The sequence below is a fragment of the Nicotiana tabacum genome, chromosome 23, assembly GCF_000715075.1.
Source record: "Nicotiana tabacum cultivar K326 chromosome 23, ASM71507v2, whole genome shotgun sequence".
Classification (NCBI taxonomy): Eukaryota; Viridiplantae; Streptophyta; class Magnoliopsida; order Solanales; family Solanaceae; genus Nicotiana; species Nicotiana tabacum.
The window spans coordinates 33,832,807-33,855,195 of record NC_134102.1 but is presented as its reverse complement, the minus strand read 5'-3'; the positions used below and the strand labels follow the sequence as shown (position 1 = coordinate 33,855,195).

The 22,389-nt window shown below is 38.4% G+C and overlaps 1 protein-coding gene across 6 annotated transcripts; it reads right to left on the bottom strand.

The window, feature by feature from the left end:
- Positions 1-10,615: 10,615 nt before the first annotated feature.
- Positions 10,616-21,406, bottom strand: LOC107793913 (uncharacterized). Of its 6 annotated transcripts, XM_075246758.1 has the most exons (10): positions 21,249-21,405; positions 19,762-20,186; positions 19,483-19,655; positions 19,311-19,391; positions 18,685-18,760; positions 18,511-18,603; positions 14,150-14,253; positions 13,750-13,834; positions 11,956-12,023; positions 10,616-10,887 (listed from the first exon to the last, which is right to left on the bottom strand). In XM_075246758.1, the coding sequence occupies exons 2-9, from the start codon at positions 20,135-20,137 to the stop codon at positions 11,974-11,976; spliced, it is 1,038 nt and encodes a 345-aa protein (XP_075102859.1). In that variant the 5' UTR covers positions 20,138-20,186; positions 21,249-21,405; the 3' UTR covers positions 10,616-10,887; positions 11,956-11,973. The 6 variants fall into 6 exon arrangements, with proteins under 6 accessions (XP_075102859.1, XP_075102860.1, XP_075102861.1 ...); XM_075246759.1 differs by lacking the exon at positions 11,956-12,023 and having other exon boundaries at positions 10,618-10,887; XM_075246760.1 differs by lacking the exon at positions 13,750-13,834 and having other exon boundaries at positions 10,618-10,887.
- Positions 21,407-22,389: the final 983 nt, after the last annotated feature.

Here is a 22,389-nt window from a genome sequence, read left to right as displayed (position 1 = left end):
CAGAATTGAATATGAATATATTGTGAGAGCGGGTTACACGCTGCAATGAAAATTGATGGAAATGATAATTGGTTATGACTGTTGGGTTGGCTTCAATTATTATAAATGGGTTATCTGATTTATTTCTATTATTTGTTGTTGTTACTAATATTGCGTATAGGTTAATGTAAGTGATCCGCCTTAGCCTCGTCACTACTTCGTCGAGGTTAGGTTCAACACTTACCAGTACATGGGGTCCGTTGTACTGATACTACACTCTTTCACTTGTTGTGTAGATTTTGGAGTTGGTCCCAGCGGCGTACCATAGACTTGCTCGGATTTCAGCTACTAGAGGAGGCTTGAGGTATAACTGTACGGCGTCCGCAGTTTCTGAAGTCCCCATCTACTTTACTTTAGCTGTGTGTTTATTTCCAGACAACTTTATTTTATTCAGACCTTTATTTGTATTATTCTAGAAGCTCATGCACTTGTGACACCAATTCTGAGATGGTATTTAGACACCATTATTTTTTTTATGTATTATTCACTATATTTCAGATTTACTTCCGCATTTGTTCTTTGTTATTAATAAATTTAGAAATTATTTTAAAAATAGATAATATTATTCTAATGTTGGCTTGCCTAGCAAGTGAAATGTTAGGCGCCATCATGGTCCGAAGGTGAGAATTTCGGATCGTGACAGTTGGTATCATTGCACTAGGTTACATAGGTCTCATGAGTTACGAGTAAGCTTAGTAGAGTCTGAAGGATCGGTACGGAGACGTCTGTACTTATCTCTCAGAGGCTATGAAGTTTAGGAACAATATCACTTCTTTCTTATTCTGTCATGCGATTTTATTCTATCATCAATGATAGCCATGGGTAAAGGTCGAGGCTGAGGTAGAGCTCAGTCCAGAGCTCGAGCAGCTGCACCATTTGTAGAACTTCAGGTGGACCTTCAGGAGGAGGTTCCAGTTCAGAATGTACCAGCTGGACCAGTTCAGGTCCCGGAAGGATTCATAGCTACTCCAGTGCTTCAGGACGCTCTAGTCCGTTTGGTGAGTCTTATGGAGGGCGTGGCCCAGAATGGTATATTTCCAATGGCACCAGCCATTTTACAGGCTGGGGGAGGAGCACAAACTCCCACTACTCCCGCTCCGGAGCAAATGGCTCCTCAGAATCAGGCTTCAGCAGCCCCGCCAGTTGGGGTAGTTTAGCCAGTTGTTGCAGCACAGATCGATGATAGGCCCGCCATGTATTTTGAGGCCTTATTGAGACTGGATAAGTTTACTAATCTCTTTCTAGTTCACTTCAGTGGTACACCTTCTTAGGACCCACAAGATTATCTTGAACGCTGCCACGAGGTGCTGCGGAACATGGGTATAGTTGGGACCAATAGGGTTGATTTTGCTATATTTCAGATGACGGGTTCCGCTAAGAGATGGTGGAGAGATTATACATTGACTAGACCAGTTGGATCGCCTGCACTTACCTGGGAGCAGTTCTCTCAGCTATTTCTGGAGAAGTTCCTCCCTATCACACTGAGAGAGAAATTTCGCAAGCAATTTGAGCGTCTACAGCAGGGCAGTATGACTGTTACTCAGTATGAATCCCGTTTTGTTATTTGGCCTGTCATGCTCTCCTTTTACTACCTACGGAGGGAGAGAGAGTGAGGAGGTTTATTGAGGGACTCACTCACCCTATCAGACTTCAGATGGCCAAGGAAACCGTAAGTGAGATTTCTTTTCAGGCGGCTGCTAATGTCGCAAGGAGGATCGAGATGGTTCTTGCATAGGAGAGAGGACAGAGGTCCGATAAGAGGCCTCGTCAGTTCGGTGGTTTCAGTGTTGCCTCGTCTGGATGCAGGGGTAATTTTGGTAGGGGTCATCCTCCCAGACTATTTCATTCAGCACTTCATATATCTCCCGGTGCTTCAGGGATTCACGGTCCTATTATACCTTACTCTGGGCAGCCAACATTCAATGCACATTCAGCTCCTATCAGTGCATCACCACTCCATAGTTACTACAGCGGTTATCCGGCCCATTTGGGTCAGCTTCAGCTTCAGCAGCCATGGCATCAGGATGGGTGTTATGAGTGTGGGAACAGTGGTCACATCAGGAGATATTGCCCTAGATTGGCGAGTGACAGATCTCAGCAAGATTCTCGTGCCATCATACCGACACCGGTTGCTTCACCACCTGCGCAGCCAGCTAGAGGTAGGGGTCAGGCAACTAGAGGGGGAGGTCAGGCCATTAGAGGTAGAGGTCAGGCCATTAGAGGTGGAGGTCAGACTGTTAGAGGTGGAGGCCAACCAGTTAGAGGTCGTCCTAGAGAAGCAGTTCAGAGTGGTGGGGCCCAGCCTCGATTTTATGCTTTTGCAGCTAGGCCTGAGGCCGAGTCATTTGATGCTGTGATCACAAGTATTATTCCAGTTTGCCATAGAGATGCTTTAGTTCTATTTGATCCAGGATCTACTTATTCCTATGTGTCCTCCTATTTTGCTTCATATTTGGTTGTGCCTTGTGATTCTCTAAGTGCTTCTATGTGTGTATCTACACCGATGGGAGACTCTGTTGTAGTAGATCATGTCTATCATTCGTGTGTGGTTACTATTGGTAATCTTGAGACTAGTGTGGATCTTCTACTTCTTGATATGGTAGATTTTGATGTCATCTTGGGTATGGATTGGCTGTCTCCTTATCATGCTATATTGGATTGTCATGCCAAGACAGTGACCCTAGCTATGCCGAGGTTACCTCGGTTAGAGTGGAAAGGAACTCCTGGTCATTCTGCCAGCAGGGTTATTTCTTATATGAAAGCTCGGCGTATGGTAGAGAAAGGGTGTCTAGCCTATTTGGCCTATATTCGCGATCCTGGTGCAGATGTTCCTTCTATGGAATCAGTACTAGTTGTTCGTGAATTTCCAGAAGTATTTCCTACAGATTTTTCGGGGATGCCACCCGATAGAGATATTGACTTTTGTATTGATTTGGCTCAGGGCACTCAGCCCATTTCTATTCCACCATACCGTATGGCCCCGCCGGAGTTGAAAGAATTGAAAGAGCAGTTACAAGACTTGCTTGATCAGGGATTCATTAGACCCACTGTCTCGCCCTGGGGTGCACCAGTATTATTTGTAAAGAAGAAATATGGCTCTATGCAGATATGTATAGATTATCGGCAGTTGAACAAGGACACTATCAAAAACAAATATCCGTTGCCAAGAATTGATGACTTATTTGATCAGCTTCAGGGTGCCAAGGTATTTTTGAAGATCTATTTGAGGTCTGGTTACCATCAGTTGAAGATTAGGGCATCTGATGTCCCTAAAATAGCTTTTCGAACTCGGTATGGGCATTACAAAGATGTCATTTGGGTTGACAAATGCCCCAGCAACATTTATGGATTTGATGAATCGGGTGTTCAAGCCTTATTTGGATTCTTTTGTGGTTATATTCATTGATGATATCTTGATTTACTCCAGCAGTCGAGAGGAACATGAGCAGCATCTTCAAAGTGTGCTTCACACCTTGAAGAATAATCAGTTATATGCCAAGTTTTCAAAATGTGAGTTTTGGTTAGACTCAGTTGCCTTTTTGGGGCATTTTGTATCGGCATAAGGCATAAAGGTGGATCCTAAGAAGATTGAGGTTGTTCAGAATTAGCCTAGACCTACTTCAGTTACAGAGATCCGGAGTTTTCTGGGTTTAGCAGGTTATTATCGTCGGTTCGTGGAAGGGTTTTCATCTATAGCAAGCCCATTGACCAGATTGACCCAAAAATATGTCCCATTCATATGGTCAGACGAGTGTGAGATGAGCTTTCAGAAGCTCAAGACCGCTTTGACTACGACGCCAGTGTTGGTATTACCCACAGGTTCAGGATCGTATACGGTATATTGTGATGCATCTCACATTGGGCTTGGTGCAGTATTAATGCAAGATGGCAAGGTAATTGCATATGCGTCGCAGCAGTTGAAAGTTCACGAGAAGAATTATCTTATTCATGACTTAGAATTGGCAGCCATTGTTCATGCGCTGAAGATTTGGAGGCATTACCTCTACGGTGTCTCGTGTGAGGTATTTACTGATCATCGTAGCCTTCAGTATCTGTTCAAACAAAAAGATCTTAATTTGAGGCAGAGAAGATGGTTGGAGTTGTTGAAAGACTATGATATCACCATTTTGTATCACCCCGGAAAGGCCAATGTGGTGGCCGATGCTTTGAGTAGAAAGGCTGTGAGTATGGGCAGTCTTGCGTATATTCCGGTTGGTGAGAGGCCATTAGCTGCAGATGTTCAGACTTTGGCTAATCAGTTCGTGAGGTTAGATGTTTCTGAACCTAGTCCGGTTCCAGCTTTCACAGTAGCTCGGTCTTCTATATATGAGCGCATCAGAGAGAGACAGTATGATGATCCTCATTTACTTGTCCTTAAGGACACGGTGTGGCATGGTGATGCCAAACAGGTTGCTGTGGGGGAAGATGGAGTTCTGCGAATGCAGGGTCATATTTGTGTGCCTAATGTGGATGGGCTTCGTGAATAATTCTTGAAGAGGCACACAGTTCCAGGTATTCTATTCATCCAGATGTGGCTAAAATGTATCAAGATTTACGACAACATTACTGGTGGAGGAGAATGAAAAAGGATATAGTTGCATATGTAGCTCGGTGTCTCAATTGTCAGCAAGTTAAGTACGAGCATCAGAGACCTGGTGGTTTACTTCAGAAGTTAGAAATTCCTGAGTGGAAGGGGGAGCGTATCACTATGGATTTTGTTGTTGGACTCCCACGGACTCAGAGAAAATTTGACGCAGTTTGGGTCATTGTGGACAGGTTGACTAAGTCAGCACATTTCATTCCAGTGGCAGTTACTTATTCTTCACAGAGGTTAGCTAAAATTTACATTCGTGAGATTGTCCCACTTTACGGTGTGCCCGTGTCTATTATTTCAGATTGAGGTACGCAGTTTACCTTATATTTCTGGAGGTCTGTACAATGTGAGTTAGGCACGCGAGTGGAGTTGAGTACAACATTTCATCCACAGACATACGGACAGTCAGAGCGCACTATTCCGATATTGGAAGATATGCTCCGTGCTTGTGTTGTAGACTTTGGAGGTTCTTGGGATCATTTCTTGCCACTTGCGGAGTTTTCTTATAATAATATCTACCAGTCGAGCATTCAGATGGCTCCATATGAGACATTATATGGAAGGCGATACCGATCGCCAGTTGGTTGATTTGAACCGGGAGAGGCTCGGTTGTTGGGTACCAATTTGGTACAGGATGCCTTGGATAAGGTCAAGATTATTCAGGATGACTTCGCACAGCTCAGTCTAGGCAAAAGAGTTATGCCGACCGTAAAGTTCGTGATATTGCATTCATGGTTGGAGAAAGAATATTGCTCCGGGTTTCACTTATGAAAGGTGTAATGAGGTTTGGAAAGAAGGGCAAGTTGAGCCCTAGGTATATCGGACCCTTTGAAATTCTTGAAAGAGTGGGTGAAGTAGCCTACAGGCTTGCATTACCACCTAGTTTATCAGTGGTTCATCCGGTGTTCCATATGTCTACGCTCCGAAAATATCATGGTGATCCGTCCCATGTGTTAGATTTCAGCTCAGTCCAATTGGACAAAGATTTGACTTACGAGGAGGAGCCAGTGGCTATTCTAGCCCGGCAGGTCCGACAGTTGAGGTGTAAGAGTTATCCTTCAGTTCGGGTGCAATGGAGAGGTCAGCCGGTAGAGGCATCTACCTGGGAGTCCGAGTCGGGTATGCAGAGTAAATATCCACACCTTTTCTCTAGCTCAGGTACTTTTCTAACTCCGTTCGAGGACGAAAGTTTGTTTTAGAGGTGGAGAATATGATGATCCAAAATGTCGTCTTTAAATTTAATAAGTAATTATGTGTTCTAAGATCTCGAAAAGTACCATTTATCATTCCTCGACTTGCGTGCACAGTCCATATAATTTTTCGAAAAGTTTTATGTGAAAAATGGATTAAAATGTGAAATAGAGCCTTAAAACTCAATTGAGTTGACTTTGGTCAACAATTTTAGAAAACGGACCTGGATCAATATTTTGACAGTTCTGGTAGCTCCGTATCATGATTTGGGACTTGAGCGTATGCTCGAAATTTAATTTGGAGGTCCCTAGCTCAAGTTATGACCATTTAACGAAAACTAGTAATTTAAAGGCTAAAGATTTCCAAGTTTGACCACGGGATTGACTTTTTGATATTGGAGCCGGAATCTGATTCTAGAAAATTGAATAGCTCCGTTATGTCATTTATGACTTGTGTGCCAAATTTCAATTCATTCCGGATTCATTTAATATGTTTTGGTACGAGATTTGTAAATTGAAATGTTTAAAACTCAAAGTTCGAATCAAGGTGTGAATTATAATTTCGATGTTATTTGACGTGATTTTAGACCCCGAGTAAGTCTGTATTATGTTACGGGACTTATTGGTATATTCGGACGGGGTCCCGAGTACCCCGAGTGTGATTCGAATTGAAATCGGAACAAGAATTGGACTTAAAGCAAAAATCTGAAATTTGGCCTTCTGGCATAATCGCACCTGCGGATTTTTGACCACAGGTGCGAGCTCGCAGAAGCGAGCCTTCGACCGCAGATATGCCCGGGCGTGTCTGAGCTATTGTCCGCAGGTGCGGAAACCTGCACGCACCCGCGCGTCCGCAGAAGCGGACACAATAGTCGCAGAAGCGGAGGTTAGCGTAGGTGCGCATTTTTCCTCCGCAGGTGCGAGGCCTCGCTTGGCAGCCCCATTTCGCAGATGCGAGCTCGCATGTGCGAGCCGAGGCACCGCATGTACGAAAATGCCTGGGCAGTGTATATATCGAAGAGTCCGATATTATTTTCACATTTTGAGCTCGGTTAAGGCGAATATTTGGGCGATTTTCACGGAAAACATTGGGGTAAGTTTTTCTTATCCTATATTGGTTATATTTCATGATTCCATACTCGTTTATATCATGAATCCGTGAATTTATGGAAGAAAAATTAATTTTTTCTAAAATCTTCCAAAAACGAGAAATTTAGATTTGAAGGTCCATTTGATATCGAAATTGGATAATTTTTATATGGTTGAACTCGTAGCGGAACGGGTGTTCGGATTTCGTGAGTTTTTCAAGGATTTGAGACGTGGGTCCTACTGTTGAATATTTTAATGAACTTCGGATTTTTATCCAAAAAATTAGTTATGAAATTAATTCCTATGATTCGTATTGAGTATATTGAATTGTTTATGAATAGATTTGAAGCTTTTGGAGATAAATTTAAAAGGAAAAGTTGTGGTCGAGTAATTGATTGGAATTTACAAAGCGAGGTAAGTGTCGTGTTTAACCTTGACTTGAGGGAATAGAACCCTTAAATTATTTTTTATGTGAAATGCATGTGAACGACGTATAGGCGAGGTGACAAGTGTCTATACGTCGTCATATCAATTGTTTGCCTGCTTACTTGAAAAATCATAAATTTTTTTAAATCATAAATTAATTATTATAATAATTATTTCTCTCCTATTCTTTGTCAAATATTAATTCTTGAATTCCTGCATTAATTGTTACATGCTATTTGAATTATGTGTTTTAATTATTATTTGACATTTAGCATATTAAATATTAAACTGCCTATTTTCTCTCTTATTTCCATAATAATTTGCTATTTGTCATTTTTTTTGTTTCATAATGAAATCATAATTATTGTATGCTTGTTGTCTTATATTTTTATATTAATTGTTACATTTATTGGGAAAATTTCTTCTATAAGAATTGGTAAATGGATATATTGGAGGATCGGGTTGCACGCCGCAACAAAATTGATTGAAATAGATATATTAGAGGATCGGGTTGTACGCCGCAACAAACTTATTAAAAAGTCCATATTGGAGGATCGGGTTGCACGCCACAACAGACTTATTAAAAGTCCATATTGGGAGATCGGGTTGCACACCGCAACAGACTTATTATAAAGTCCATATTGGAGGATCGGGTTGTACGCCGCAACAGACTTATTAAAAGTCAATATTTAGGGGATCGGAATGCACGCCGCAATAGACTTATTTAAAAGTCAATATATATACTTGATTAAAAATAATTATATGAGAGGATTGAAAATGAATATATTGTGGGAGCGGGTTGCACGACGCGACAAAATTGAATATGAATATATTGTGAGAGCGGGTTGCACGCTGCAACGAAAATTGATGGAATGATAATTGGTTATGACTGCTGGGTTGGCTTCAATTATTTTAAATGAGTTATCTGATTTATTTCTATTATTTGTTGTTGTTACTAATATTGTGTACATGTCAATGTAAGTGACCCGCCTTAGTCTCGTCACTACTTCGTCGAGGTTAGGCTCAGCACTTACCAGTACATGGGGTCGGTTGTACTGATACTACACTCTGTACTTTTTGTGCAGATTTCGGAGTTAGTCCTAGCGGCGTACCATAGACTTGCTCAGATTTAATCTACTAGAGGAGACTTGAGGTATAACTGCACGGCGTCCGCAGTTTCTGAAGTTCCCATCTACTTTACTTTAGCTGTGTGTTTATTTTCAGGCAGCTTTATTTTATTCATACCTTTATTTGTATTATTCTAGAAGCTCGTGCACTTGTGACACCAATTCTGGGATGGTATTTAGACACCGTTGTTTTTTATGTATTATTCACTACATTTCAGATTTTACTTCCGCATTTGTTCATTATTATTAATAAATTTAGAAATTGTTTTAAAAATGGTTAATATTATTCTAACGTTGGCTTGCCTAGCAAGTGAAATGTTAGGCGCCATCACGATCCGAAGGTGGAAATTTCGGGTCGTGACAATTCTTCCCAACAAATGGATTCTTCTGAATTTCCATCTTCTGGCCCCCCCACTGGATACTCCTTAAGAGGGGGATTATATTTTGTAATTAAATAGAAAACAACGCTTGTGATTTGGCTAATTTTCTACACACCAAAGAATTATTCTTAATCAAAAGTGATTATTTAAATCTTCTATAAAAGTAACTATTTATTACATAATTATTATTACTAATATCTGAAATCTTCCTAAAGCAGTTTAAGTGCATTAACATTAATATATACTAAACGATACATATTAAAGATGATCGCATTATTCATAAAACCCAAGAACATTAAAAAAAAAAAACTCCATGTATCAAACCTATCAATAGATGTGTAGCTGAGTAAACCAGAAATAGGGAAGTACCATCTTGACATAAGAAAAGCAAACTCACACCTTCATAAGGAAAAAAAAGATGTTTTTCTCATATATATTAACTTGTTTTCTTATGTCTTTTTCGTCTCTTTCCTGATTCTGCACGTAAAACTTACACATACATAGAGTAACAAATATATAGAAAATCAGAATAAACTAACCCAACCCAACCTTCAATTAAAAAGAAAAATATTGGAGATCCTGCTAACATATAATCTGCATTTAGAATATTTATATTCACATGCACAAAAAAAAGATATAGAACAAAAATCAACCCAGCAAACGCAACCTTCATTTAGAAAAAGAAAGCACAACAAATCTTGCTGAAATTGAAAACAAAGAGCGTCCTTGGAGCGTTCAATTTTCTCCTAGAATTCAGCCCACCATTTGTCCATGATAACCAGATAAATAATCGGATTTCTCTTGAACTATATGGCACTAATGACAAGAATTATAAGCGTATAAATTATAAGAATCCTAGTAAAAAGTTTAACTTTGATTGAATAATATAAATAGTATCTAATATGAATACTAATAGAAATAAACTATAAACTTTGTAGGGTTGCATATGTTCAATTTAAATCAAAAAAGAATTCTAACCTTGCGTAATTACAATTATATCCTTATATTATACAAATATTTAAGGGCATAAAAGTCGACCAATATTTCGAGGATATTTTAGTCGTTCAACATTTAGCATAAATTATTCGTGCTTTTATAATAACTAATATATATATATATATATATATATATATATATATATATATATATATATATATATATATATATATATATATATATATATATATATATATATATATATATATATATATATATATATATATATATATATATATATATATATATATATATATATATATATAAATGGAGACGAAATATACTCCCTTTAGGAGGCAAAATTATTTTTTGATTAGAATAGTTTATGGTCGCGTTGGGTTGCTGAAAAATACAGGCTCTTAATTGGAGTATAAAATTATGTTGCTGAAAATGAGGCATATAAGAACATAGTACAGTAAATCCAAATTGATATAAATAGAAGATGCATCTAGTTTTCTTGGTAAAATTAAGTACAAAGTCACTCGACTAATGCTGGTTTATTTATTGTTTACATGCAGTCCTCCAAAGGCTGTTTTTATGTTGATTGAAAGGTTTATTCAATATAATTCGTTCCTTTGGGGCACAGGTGTATTATGTATGGGAGTTTTCATGTCTAAAACTATGCTATCCTTATGTCACGACCACAAACAAATCCCTGTCGTGATGACCACAAACAAACCCCTGTCGTGATGACGCCTATCGTGGAACTAGGCAAGCCGACTCATTTCCAAAACAAACCGATATTTTCATTTCAAAGATAATTTCAGTGCTCTTTAACAAAAAAACCTTCGCAAAGGAGTTCAAATCAAAACAAAAGTGCGGAAGGAAAAGTCCGACATCGGGGTGTCACTAGTCATGAGCATCTACTACAATCTGTCTAACAATATCAAGGCTAACTCAGCCTGGAAAATAGCTAAATACAACTAAAGGAAGATAAGAGGGAGAAGAGCAGGGGCTGCGGTCGCCAAGCAGCTACCTTGCTATCCCCGAGAAAATCTGCAACCAAAATAATCAACAACCGCTACCCTGTCCAGCTACACCTGGATCTGCACACAAAATGTAGAGAGTAACGTGAGTACGCCAACTCAGTAAGTAACAACAATAAATAAAGACTGAGCAATAGTGACGAGCAATAAAGCATATAACGTTCATATCAGGAAATCTCAGTAAAATACCACATGCTTTTAAAATCAGGATTTGAATCAAAATATCTCGTTTAAACCCAGTTTCAGTAAAAATCATTTAAAGATATTTTTTAACAGTTTTCAAACAGAGGAAAAATGTAAAGGTGAGCAAAAATGATGAAATCATAAAACATCACTCATATACAGCCCATCGGGCAAACCTCACAGTCACTCGTGCTACTCGGGTATACCTCACAATCACTCTTGTCACTCGGGCATACCTCACAATCACTCATGCCTCCAGTCACTCAGCACTCGGCACTCACACTCAGTAGGTACATGCGCTCACTTGGGGTGTGTACAGACTCCAGAGGGGCTCCTTCTGCCCAAGCGCTATAATCTGTACGGACAACTCACGTGCTATAATAATAAAGTATGCTGCAGGCGGGCAGCCCTGATCCACACTCATCCTCACAATCAGGCCCTCGACCGATATCAAACATGATGCGGCGTGCAGCCCGATCCTATAAATATCCTCACAAATCAGGCCCTCGGCCTCACTCAGTCATAAACCTCTCAAGCCACTCAGGCATTTCAGTAAAACAGTGTGCTCGTCCCAAAACATTTATATGCATCAAAATAGAGTCATAAAACTGAGTTACAAGTGTAACCATGACTGAGTATAGATTTTCAATAGAAAACAATGAGAGGATAGTAAGAAAAGGCCCCTAAGGGTCCAAACAACACTGGCACAAGGCCCAAACATGGCATTCAGCCCAATTTACAGAAACTCTTTCTAAAACATATAAGTATCATATAGTTTCAACAAAGTATGCAACTTTACAGTTGCTACGGGACGGACCAAGTCACAATCCCCAACAGTGCACGCCCACACGCCCGTCACCTAGCATGTGCATCACTAAAAATAGTAGCATGATACAAAATCCGGGGTTTCATACCCTCGGGACTAGATTTACAATCGTTACTTACCTCAAACCGGTCAAATCTCTACCCCACAATACTCTTGCCTCTAGACTCGGCCTCCAAATGCTCCAAATCTATTCACAATCAGTACAATACCATCAATATACGCTAATGGAATGAATTCCAATGGAAAAGCTATAAAATTAGACCAAAACCCAAAATTAGCTCAAACCCGGCCCCCGGACCCACGTCTCGAAATCTGACAAAATTTACAAAACTAGATAGCACATTCACTCACGAGTCTAACCATATCAAATTTATCAAAATCCGACATCATTTGGTCCTTCAAATCCTTAAATTACTTTTCCAAAAATCTCAAACCCTAACCCCTTATTTTCACTAATTACAATGACTAAACAATGAAAAATCACCATATATACAAGTATTAGGGCTCAAGCAACTTACCTCACTGATAGCCCTTGAATCACCCTTCAAAAATCACTCCAGAAGCTCCACAAACCGACTTGAAAATGGTAAAAATGAACTAAATTCGCGAAGCATTCTATTTATGGTTTCTGCCCAGGTTTTCGCACCTGTGGGCCCTTTTTCCGCGCCTGCGGGACCGCACCTGCGGTCAAGGCATCGCATCCGCGAACTCCACTTAATTCCCCAACTTCTACACCTGCGCTCCAGGCCTCACACATGCGGGTTCGCAGGTGCGGCCAAATCCTTCACGTTTGCGCTCCAGCCTTGGCCTCACATTTTTTTCGCATCTGCGCAGCAAATTCTCGCGCCTGCGAAAGCACACCTGCGCATTTCCTCCACTTCTGCAAAGCCTGCCCAGCATCTCCCTTTGCGCATCTGCGCCACAGGTTTTGCACCTGCGGGCTCGCAGATGCGACCTCCAACTCGCACCTGCGCAACCTGCCTAGCCCAGCATTGCCCGCACCTGCGAACTCCCCACGCGCACCAGCGGCCTCGTACCTGCGACTCTTTCTTTCGCAGGTGCGAAAATAGCAGTAACAGCAGCTTCAACTGCATTTTCCAACTCCGACAAATCCGTTAACCACTCGGAATCACCCCGAAGCCCTCGGGACCTCAACCAAAAATACCAACAAGTCATATATCAACATACCAACTTAGTCGAACTTTCAAATGACTCAAACCAACATCAAATCATCAAATTACCCTCGAATTCAAGCCTAAGAACTTCTAAATTTCCAAATTTGACAACCGATGCCGAAACCAACCAAACCACGTCTGAATGACCTCAAATTTTGCACACACATCACAAATGATACTACAAACCTATTCCAACTTCCGAAATTTCATTCCGACCCCCGATATCAAATTTTTCACTGCCGACCGAAATCGCCAAATTTCCAAATTTCGCCAATTCAAGCCTAATTCTACCACGGACCTCCAAATCACATTCCGGACGTACTCCTAAGTCCAAAACCACCTAACGAAGCTAACGGAGCCATCCGAATTCAAATCCGAAATCGTTTACACATAGGTCAACATCCAATTGACTTTTCCAACTTAAGGTTCTAAATAAGAGACTATGTGTCTCATTCCACTCCGAAATCACTCCGGGCCTGAACCAACTAACCTGGTATATCATAATATAGCTTAATAGCATAAAGGAAACAAAAATAAAAAAAACGGGGCTATAACTCCCGAAACGACCGACCGGGTCGTTACACCTTACGAAGAGGGTAAACTCGGACTTGGTGACCTAAGGACTGTAGTCTGTACACAAGGCATTAATGGCAAGATTTTGTTAAGTATGGAGATTTCTTTTGTTAAAACAAAAAGAAAACAGAAAAAGAGAAAAAAGAAGTATTCGTTCGTTATTACATTCATAAACTTCTGTTGGGTTTTGGCTTGAGGCGATTTTTTCATTAGTATCTAGGTCACTAACTCCACCTTTCAGGATGATTACCTGCAGTACGTAAATATTTCATGTTAGTGATATTTTACACTGTCCGTGGATAAATAAAAGCTAAACTCCTTGCTAAATTATTACTGAGTCAGTCGATAGTGAACTATAACTACTGAAATCATGACTAGAAGAAATTCCTGAATCGGGGACTGGCATCGAGAACAACACATTTTCCTTCTCAGAAAGGTAACACTAACTGCTATTGATTCTATCCTGCCATAAGACATGGCTCAAGCTGTTGAAATGTCGCAGAGACCATTCTGTATCTAAGCAAGTGATCAGTATGGACGTTTACTCTATGTTGATTGTGACAACCTTTTTTGGTCTTCCACGTGAAGGCTCCGGCTGGTTATTGCTATTTGGTCTCAGACCTCCTCCAAACCCAGGATTCCAGTTGGTTAACGAATGATTACTTGTTCCTGCAAAACAATAGTGCAAAATGCAAACTATGCATGAGCATTAGATAGAGATGAGTATGAAAGTGGCAACATTATATTCCCTGGGACCGAAAACCCATGTTTTTAAAGGGCACAAATCTTTTTGTAGATTATTTCCTGAGCATTATTACATGCTAGTAATAGCATGTTTGGCCAAGTTCTGAAGAGGCCAAAAGTACCTTTTTCTCAAAAATACTTTTTTCCCTAGCTTGAAGTGTTTGGCCAAGTTTTTTTGAGGAAAAAAATGCTTTTGGGAAGAAGTAGAAGCAATTTTGACTTTTCTTCTTACCAAAAATACCCTTAAAAAAATATAATATACACCAAAATAACCGTTAAACCTAATACTTAGGACATTAATGTATTTAATATTTCTTATTATTTTTAGGATAACTTTCTAATATATAGTGACTTTAGGAGTGAATGTTTTTATATTTGTTGAATGATTTTTAATATATTTAACTTATATTAAAAGAATTAAGTACTTTTAAATTTTATTTTCATATTTTACTTAAATAAAATGAAAAGATTTAATTATTGCCTGTAATAACAAATTTTTAAGATTATTTATTTACTTATAATATTAACTATTAAGTAAATCTATTCATGTCCTTATTCGTAATTTGATACTTAAAAGCACTTTCTGAAAAGTTTGGCCAAACACAAATTATTGCTCAAAAGTGCTTTTCAGAGTGATTAACCAAACACAAACTGCTTCTCTCCAAAAGTACTTTTGAAAAAACACTTCTCAAAATAAGCTTATTTCTTTAGTTTGGCCAAACAGGCTATAAGTTTTACTACACAGGCATAGTACATGTTCAATATTGCCCCATTTATAGAAGTATATGTCCGGATATGGTGAGATGAGAAAACAACAAAAGGAGCAAGCATGTCAAGAGCACCTCAAAACGTTGCATTTGTTAGGTCACCTTAGTACGACCATATACGTGTTAAGTGTCTCGCACTAGCTGTAAAGAGCATCTAAAAGGCTTATAAAGTTATTGAGTCATTCGTCCATATTAGATTAATATTTTGGGTTCGATTAAGTTCTTCTGTATTAGTATTAGAGTCAACCTTTGATAAGCCCGTGTCATATTCCTAAATTTGCATTCAAGTCTATGTATGAATCAAAAAGATCGAATTACACATGCAGAAGCATGTTGGGATATATAAGTGGCCTATGGTGTAGAAGAACTTATATACATCTTGAGTCAATCCAACCATTGTTTTAACCGATTGCTTTACAATTTTATATATAATATTTAAGGCGCATAGTAGATTTTAGATATATACAATCTACATGTCCTATAAAGCTTGGAATTCCATTTGGACATTGTCACTCCAAGACGATGTAGATCATACAAGATACCATTATCACTTGGCCATGTTTCATAATGTCCATCCTTTTTTCTACAAGAAGTATTTATCTTTATCTTTCAATTAGAATTAGTCATACATATTAACTAGAAATAACATCATCTCTTAGCTAGAAATATGTTTAATCTAACACTCTTGTCAAAAGTTTTGATTGTTCATTCGAACTATTTACCCTTCTCCCTTATCCCCTCCTTTCTCCAATCCCCCCTTCCTCCTCCCTTTCTTTCTTTCATTCTTCCCTCTCTCATTTCTTACCCTGTTTTGCTTTTCCACTTCTGATACTACATCAACCTAAGCAATTTTGTATATATGATTTGAATTGTCATATAACTAAGAATGAATATGGGCAACAAATGTTTGTTTAATGCTTTCCACTCCATTATGTTATCAAATCATGAGCAAAGTGTCGAACTTAAGTACTTGGAATCAACAAGAGATTACCAGCAGATATTCCTACAGTATTTTCTGCCAGTTCTAGCACTGAAGGAAACAACCATGACTGGCTTCTAGAATCTTAGTGAGACACAAAGATTCAAAACAAGTCAATGGATCTTATAATTGAACTAACTTCTAGTTTAGGACCACAACAAAACCTGCAAAACTTTTTACTAAAAATAAACTGCCACTAAACTAAAGTCGTGCTAAATATAACTTCTAAATTATAATCATATCTTGCGCCAAGGATCTTTCGCTTAAAAAGGTGTTCCCCCTTTTTTTATTTTTTGGTAATTAAAATTTTTATTGGTCACCAAGTAAGGAATTTACAAAACCAAGCTGAACTAACACAACCAGCCATCCAAAACGGCAAGAACTATTAAAACTAAAGCACTCTGCCTGTACTTGATGGATTGAGAGCTCACCTCCTAGGGAGGATATCTCCCAATCAATAAATTAGTTACACAGAAAGGAAACTCATCTATCAATCAGCACTACACTAAAACTCCACGATTGTACCAGACTTCTAATCCCTGGGGAAGCTCTAACATTACAGAGATAAGCAATGTTTCTAGTAATACTGACTACTTCGCTGCTGATTCCTTCAAATATCCTTTGGTTTCTTTCCATCCAAACAGCATGATTGACTTCTAAATAAATCATTCTAAAGACTCGAGCTGATTGTGATCTGCCCTTGGCACTCTTGACAGCCCGTTGTATTTGCTGCTAACATGTAGCTGCTGAAAAGGGTTTGACTCTTCATCCAAACCTAAAGCTTTAGTAAATCTACAATATCCATATAAGTGATCTCTACATTCATGTTGAGTTTGACGGAGAGCACAAGATATCTACCCGTACACCCCAGCTAGCAAGCCTACCTGCAGTAAGTAACTTGCCGTGCAACATTAACCACATTATTTAAAATGTGTTCCTTTTAAATAACCTAAAGTAACTTTGAGGGATAACATCTTTTGTTCTCACACGAATATCCTCAGGCCTACTGAAAATGGAGAGAATTAATGAAGTAATATGTTAGAAGACATTTAGCTTAATATAGAATATAGTATTCTTCCAAATTCTGTCGTATTTAGAAATATTTATGTTTGGTTATTCTTCTTATTTAATGAGTAATGACTCTTCTTATCTCATGTAATCCAAACTTGCCTTATTTCTAGTAGCCTAAACTCCTTTATATGGAACTGCTTATACATCATCTACAATCAATTCAATACAATATCTCTCTTCTTTCCACCTATTTTCACATGGTATTAAAGCCTTTAGAATCTTGGTAGTGACATAAATAACTTCACCCTACGGTGGACGGTCTTACACCTGTACCGACAAAGTTTTCCATTCTTTCCATAATTTCACTACTCTCATCTCCTTTCTATAACCAGTCCGGATGCATCATTCTTTCATACTATCACTTTCAACATTGTTTTGGTACCATGTGTCAAGTTTCAATGTTCACATTAGTCCAGGGGTGATATAATTAGTCCACATCTATTATCTTGTCAAGTCGACAGCCATCCCAGTTAACTGACATATCATCATCACAACAAGTCAACATCCAAGTCAACATCTCTAGTCAGCATCATATCATCGTTACACCTCTACCAAGTCAACGCCATGAATAGGCAGGATCTGGCCAAGCTGGCAGTACTTGTTTTTGTTCATAACTCTAGTTAAGCCGGCAGCAGCATGTCCTCAAATACAGCCATGTTCACAGCCTAGTGTTTTTGTTTCATGGCATTGTCAAGTTATCATTTCTTGCATATTCGACTTGACTTTTCAGTTATAATTTACAAACTCAAGTTGTTTCATCACCTTGAGTTTGGAAAAGTGGGTTGGAAGTCAAGAACATTTATGTAATAACATATTAGGATACATCAAGATTAATAATATAGAACATTCTTAATTCAGTCAAAAAAATTAATAATCTCCGTACCTAGGTAATTTCCTGTAAATAACGTTACTTTTTTCATGTAGCTTAAACTTATCTAATTCTGAGTAGCATAAACCTCCAAAAGAGGAGCCGTTATTGTCTATCACCAGTTCAATACAAGTTATTTTCACAATGTCTAAATGATTCTTAAGATTATTATTTATTTGCGGAGAAATTGAACATATATGCAGGAAGAATAAGGTAAAAACTGACCACCTCTCTTAATCTGCGACTTTCCTTAAAATGTGTTTGAAATAAAGTATCTGTACTATCACTACATAACGAGTAAAGCCTATTTGACCTATCTGCATGAAGAACATGCTCATCAAATAAGGTCGTTTATTGTCTAACAGTTATAAGAAACACAGAGCTAGGGAAACTCCCACTCTGACAAAAACGTATGGTACAAAAAAATGGAGCCCATCAACATACGTGCCAATAAACTATTTAACAAGAATAGAGGAACGCATATATTTCATTCTAACCTGCATTTGCATGAAGATCAAACCCATTGTTCCAGCCGGGCAGATGCTTATCAGCATTCCCTTTCCAAGTCTGTTCAAATCTAGCTATTTCATCTGGACGATAATAAGTAAAATTACATGACATTTAATCCACTGTTCAGCGAGACCTTAAAACAGAACATCTAGGTATACTACCTTCTTCTATATTATGCAAAGTCTGCACTGAGTTCACCTTGCCATCAGAATCAAGCTTCCTTGTGAGTGAGTGTCCCTGCAAGTGGCAAGAATGAATAAGACACCTATGGCTTGTATTTCACCAATTAGGTTGCTATTGCCAAAAGTTGGAAATCAAATGTTAACAGAGAAAAATAGATTGGGTCAAAACCCAGTGAACATCATTCGGCTATGCTATTAAGAGCAAAACAATGTGGTTGCAGTTATCAAGCTCCGAATCTCTTTTTCCACCACAGAGACAAAGTGGTGGGAAGTCCTGTAAATTCCTGAAGTTTAGATGAGACAGAACGGACCTTTTTGCGTGTGCACATAAATACTAAACATAACAGATAGTCAGATACTGGAAAATCCATTAAGGTTTTACATTTAGTTACTTAAGGCTACATACATAGTTGCTATGTCAGCAGATCTGGTCCTTCTGGAGGTCACAAAATTTCGTGTAAATGATCCAAAACTTTTAGGAAATTCATATTCATAGTTCATGCCTTCTACTTCACTAGATAGACTTTAACATATACACCATATTAAATTTCTGAAATCATTTAAGAACACAGCGGGAAAAAAAAAAACTAAACATAGCAAAATACCTTGTCGTGAATGCCCCTAGAGATTCTATGTGTTGCTTGACCAGTTGTTAAATCTGCTTGTTTGCTGTCCTCTAAAACCATCTGCTTCACACATGTGGAGTTACAACCAGGAACGAGGAAGAACTATGCCTTTAAGTTAGAACTAAAGGACATCAATGCAAAGACAACGTACTCCATTGCTTCCCGTCCTACGCGTGGTAGTGGCAGTGTAATATGCCCCATTTATCCCACCATATGTTACTCTTCTATAGCTAACATTCTGAGTCTGGGCTTTTGCTCCTTCATTTTTCTTCGCTTTCAACCTATGAGCCACGTCTTTGCTTATGCTTTTACTCTTGTTGTGATCTGTCACATAAGCACAGTACATTTGCACCAATTAGGATGCTATAAAAATGATGGAGAAAAACATACAACTTGGGGACAAAGGAAATAAACTAAAACTAACACTTACCATCAGGTTCGCCATCAGGGTGCTCAATGAGTGGATTTGCGTTATTATAAGCATTAGTTTGATCTTTTTCTTTGCTCATTCCGAAACCATTAACACCACAATTATCCTCTTCTGCTTCTCTTCCTACATCTCCCTCATCATCAGTATCTAGCTCTATAATGACCGGCCCATTTGATCTAGCAAGAGGCTGTGAATCAGCTGGTGGAGTTCTATGATGTAACATGGACGACTCTGACGAGTTCTCAGGTGAGCAAGTCGCGTACGGGTCATCAGATGGATCTTTTCTTCCAAAAATACGGGACATCACGCCTCGAAGTCTATCAAACGGACTACTGGAGGAGTTAGAATTGTCTCTACCATCTCCTTCTCTCTGCATAATTTTCTAATTTACCTCTGAATTCCAGATTAAAACTTCAGAACATCATCTATAAAATAGAGATACAGTTTGCAAAGAATAAAACACCAAATTAGTATATTAAAGCATAATGATCATAGCTCTTTGTATGTGACAATTTGAAATAGTAGATAAAAAACAACAGAATTTGATAATCGATTATGTAACCTACATAAAAACCTTGTCAATGTTTGAAATTAATAAGCATGCATTTTGTTTACAATCTAATTATAAGGGTGCCATACTTCCAACTGAGAATGGATTTTGCAAAAGCATAAAGTAATAAATGTTTAAGATACTTCATGCATTCGCATGTATCCCCTAGAAATTGATTAGCACTATAGGAGATCATCCTCCTCTCCAACAAAGGCATGTAATTACTTATAGAAAATATACACACTATAAATTTCTTTCAGTTCCTTTCATTAAATAATCGCTGCATAGCTGATGTAGAGCGTGCCATTTCGATTATGAGAAAATAACTGAATGAAATAAGAAACAACGAAACGCTACACAAGATTACTGATTTCTTTTACAACAAACAACTACTACAACAACTACTATGCATCAATCTCTAACAAGTTCGGGTCGACTCCATGAATCTCCACTATCCATGTCACCCCATTCATGGTATCTCAATACAATATTATACAAAGGCAACAACAACAAAAATCCCATTCAAACTAGAGTAGGCTATATGAATCCTCATTGACCATGTTCCTCCATTAAAATCCATTTTGGGCAAACATCATACAAAATAAAAATTAATTAAAAAGTACAAGAGATTCTCTATATTTTCTAACGATTGTGGTCACTCATATCTATTATCTTAATGTCCGCATCTCTTCTACACTTCTTTCAAAAGTCAAGATTTGCTATGCATTCCAGGCATTTAATTATCGAATTTGGAAAGAAGGAAAAAAAACAAGACCAAGTGCCCGTATCATTATTTCCAACAATTCTACTAGCATGTTTCTAGAATTGGATCATCATTAATGCCAGAGAAGTTGAAGAAACGCATGAAATTCTCGATCACATTCGGAGTATTTACGTATTAATAAACGCAAATGATGATGATAATAGATAAATTTACCTTGGATACAGAGTCGAATTCGGGACCGATTTGAAGAAGACAGAGGAGATAACAAATTGTTTGAGTGAGAAAAAATAATGACCGGGAGGGGACTGGGGAAAGAGTAACGCGTGTCAAGAACCTAGATCCCTTCTCTTTTGACTCTACGTATACGTATTGAACTAAGGTCGTACGATAGTAAAGAAGTGAGGATAAAAAAAGAAACGAATTAAAATAGTATCCATTTGTTTATGCGACTGATTAATTGTCAATAATCACAGGCGCATCAAGATTTTAAAAAGATATAAAAAACGTAAATTTAGAATTTATATTTAATAAGTTTAACCTTAAGGTTCTTGCCATGAATTTATTACATTGTTGAAATTAAGGGCATGTTTGAAAAGTTACTCTCTAATTGAATTTGGGTGTAATTTGGTATAATTACATAGTTTTAGCATGTTTGTCTGACTAAATAATTACTTGGTCAGGATTTACAAACAACAACAACAAACCCAGTGAAATTTCATAAGTGACTCTGGGAAGGGTAGTGTGTACGCAGATTTTACCCCTACCTTACGAAGGTAGAGAGGTTGTTTCCGATAGACCCCCGACTAAAGAGGAAAAAAAACTAAAAAGGAAGCAAATACAAAAATTAGTAACCATAGCGAGCAAAGGTGATATAATAACCGAAGCGAAAGAAACGACATATAGTAAAAGAAATATACGGGTACGAAGAAATGAAAATACGAGACAAACGTTAATGATATCGGCATATAAATAAGACACGCATGCTTAACCACTACCCTTCTACCTTAATTCTCAACCTCCATATCTTGCTATCAAGGGTCATGTCCTCACTAAGCTGAAGTAGCACCATGTCATGCCTAATCACCTCTCCCCAATACTTGTTAGGCCTACCTCTACCTCGACTTCTCCTCAGCCCTCCCCCCAACCCCATAACCAACCTCTCACACCTCCTCATTGGGGCATTTATGTACCTCCTCTTCACATTCCCGTACTATCTCAATCTAGCTTACCTCATCTTGTCCTCTATAGGTGCCACTCCCACCTTTTCCCAAATATCAACATTCATTATCTTATCTAACTTGGTATGCCCACACATCCATCTTAGCATCCTCATTTCTGCTACTTTCATCTTCTG

Coding starts and splice junctions, on each gene's coding strand:
- LOC107793913 (XM_075246757.1), bottom strand. CDS start 20,137: ATGCAGAGAGAAGGAGATGGTAGAGACAATTCTAACTCCTCCAGTAGT. Junction 18,761..19,310: donor CTAGGGGCATTCACGACAAG/GTATTTTGCTAT, acceptor TGCCACTTGCAG/GGACACTCACTCACAAGGAA. Junction 14,254..18,510: donor TGATCTTCATGCAAATGCAG/GTTAGAATGAAA, acceptor ATTGTTTTGCAG/GAACAAGTAATCATTCGTTA.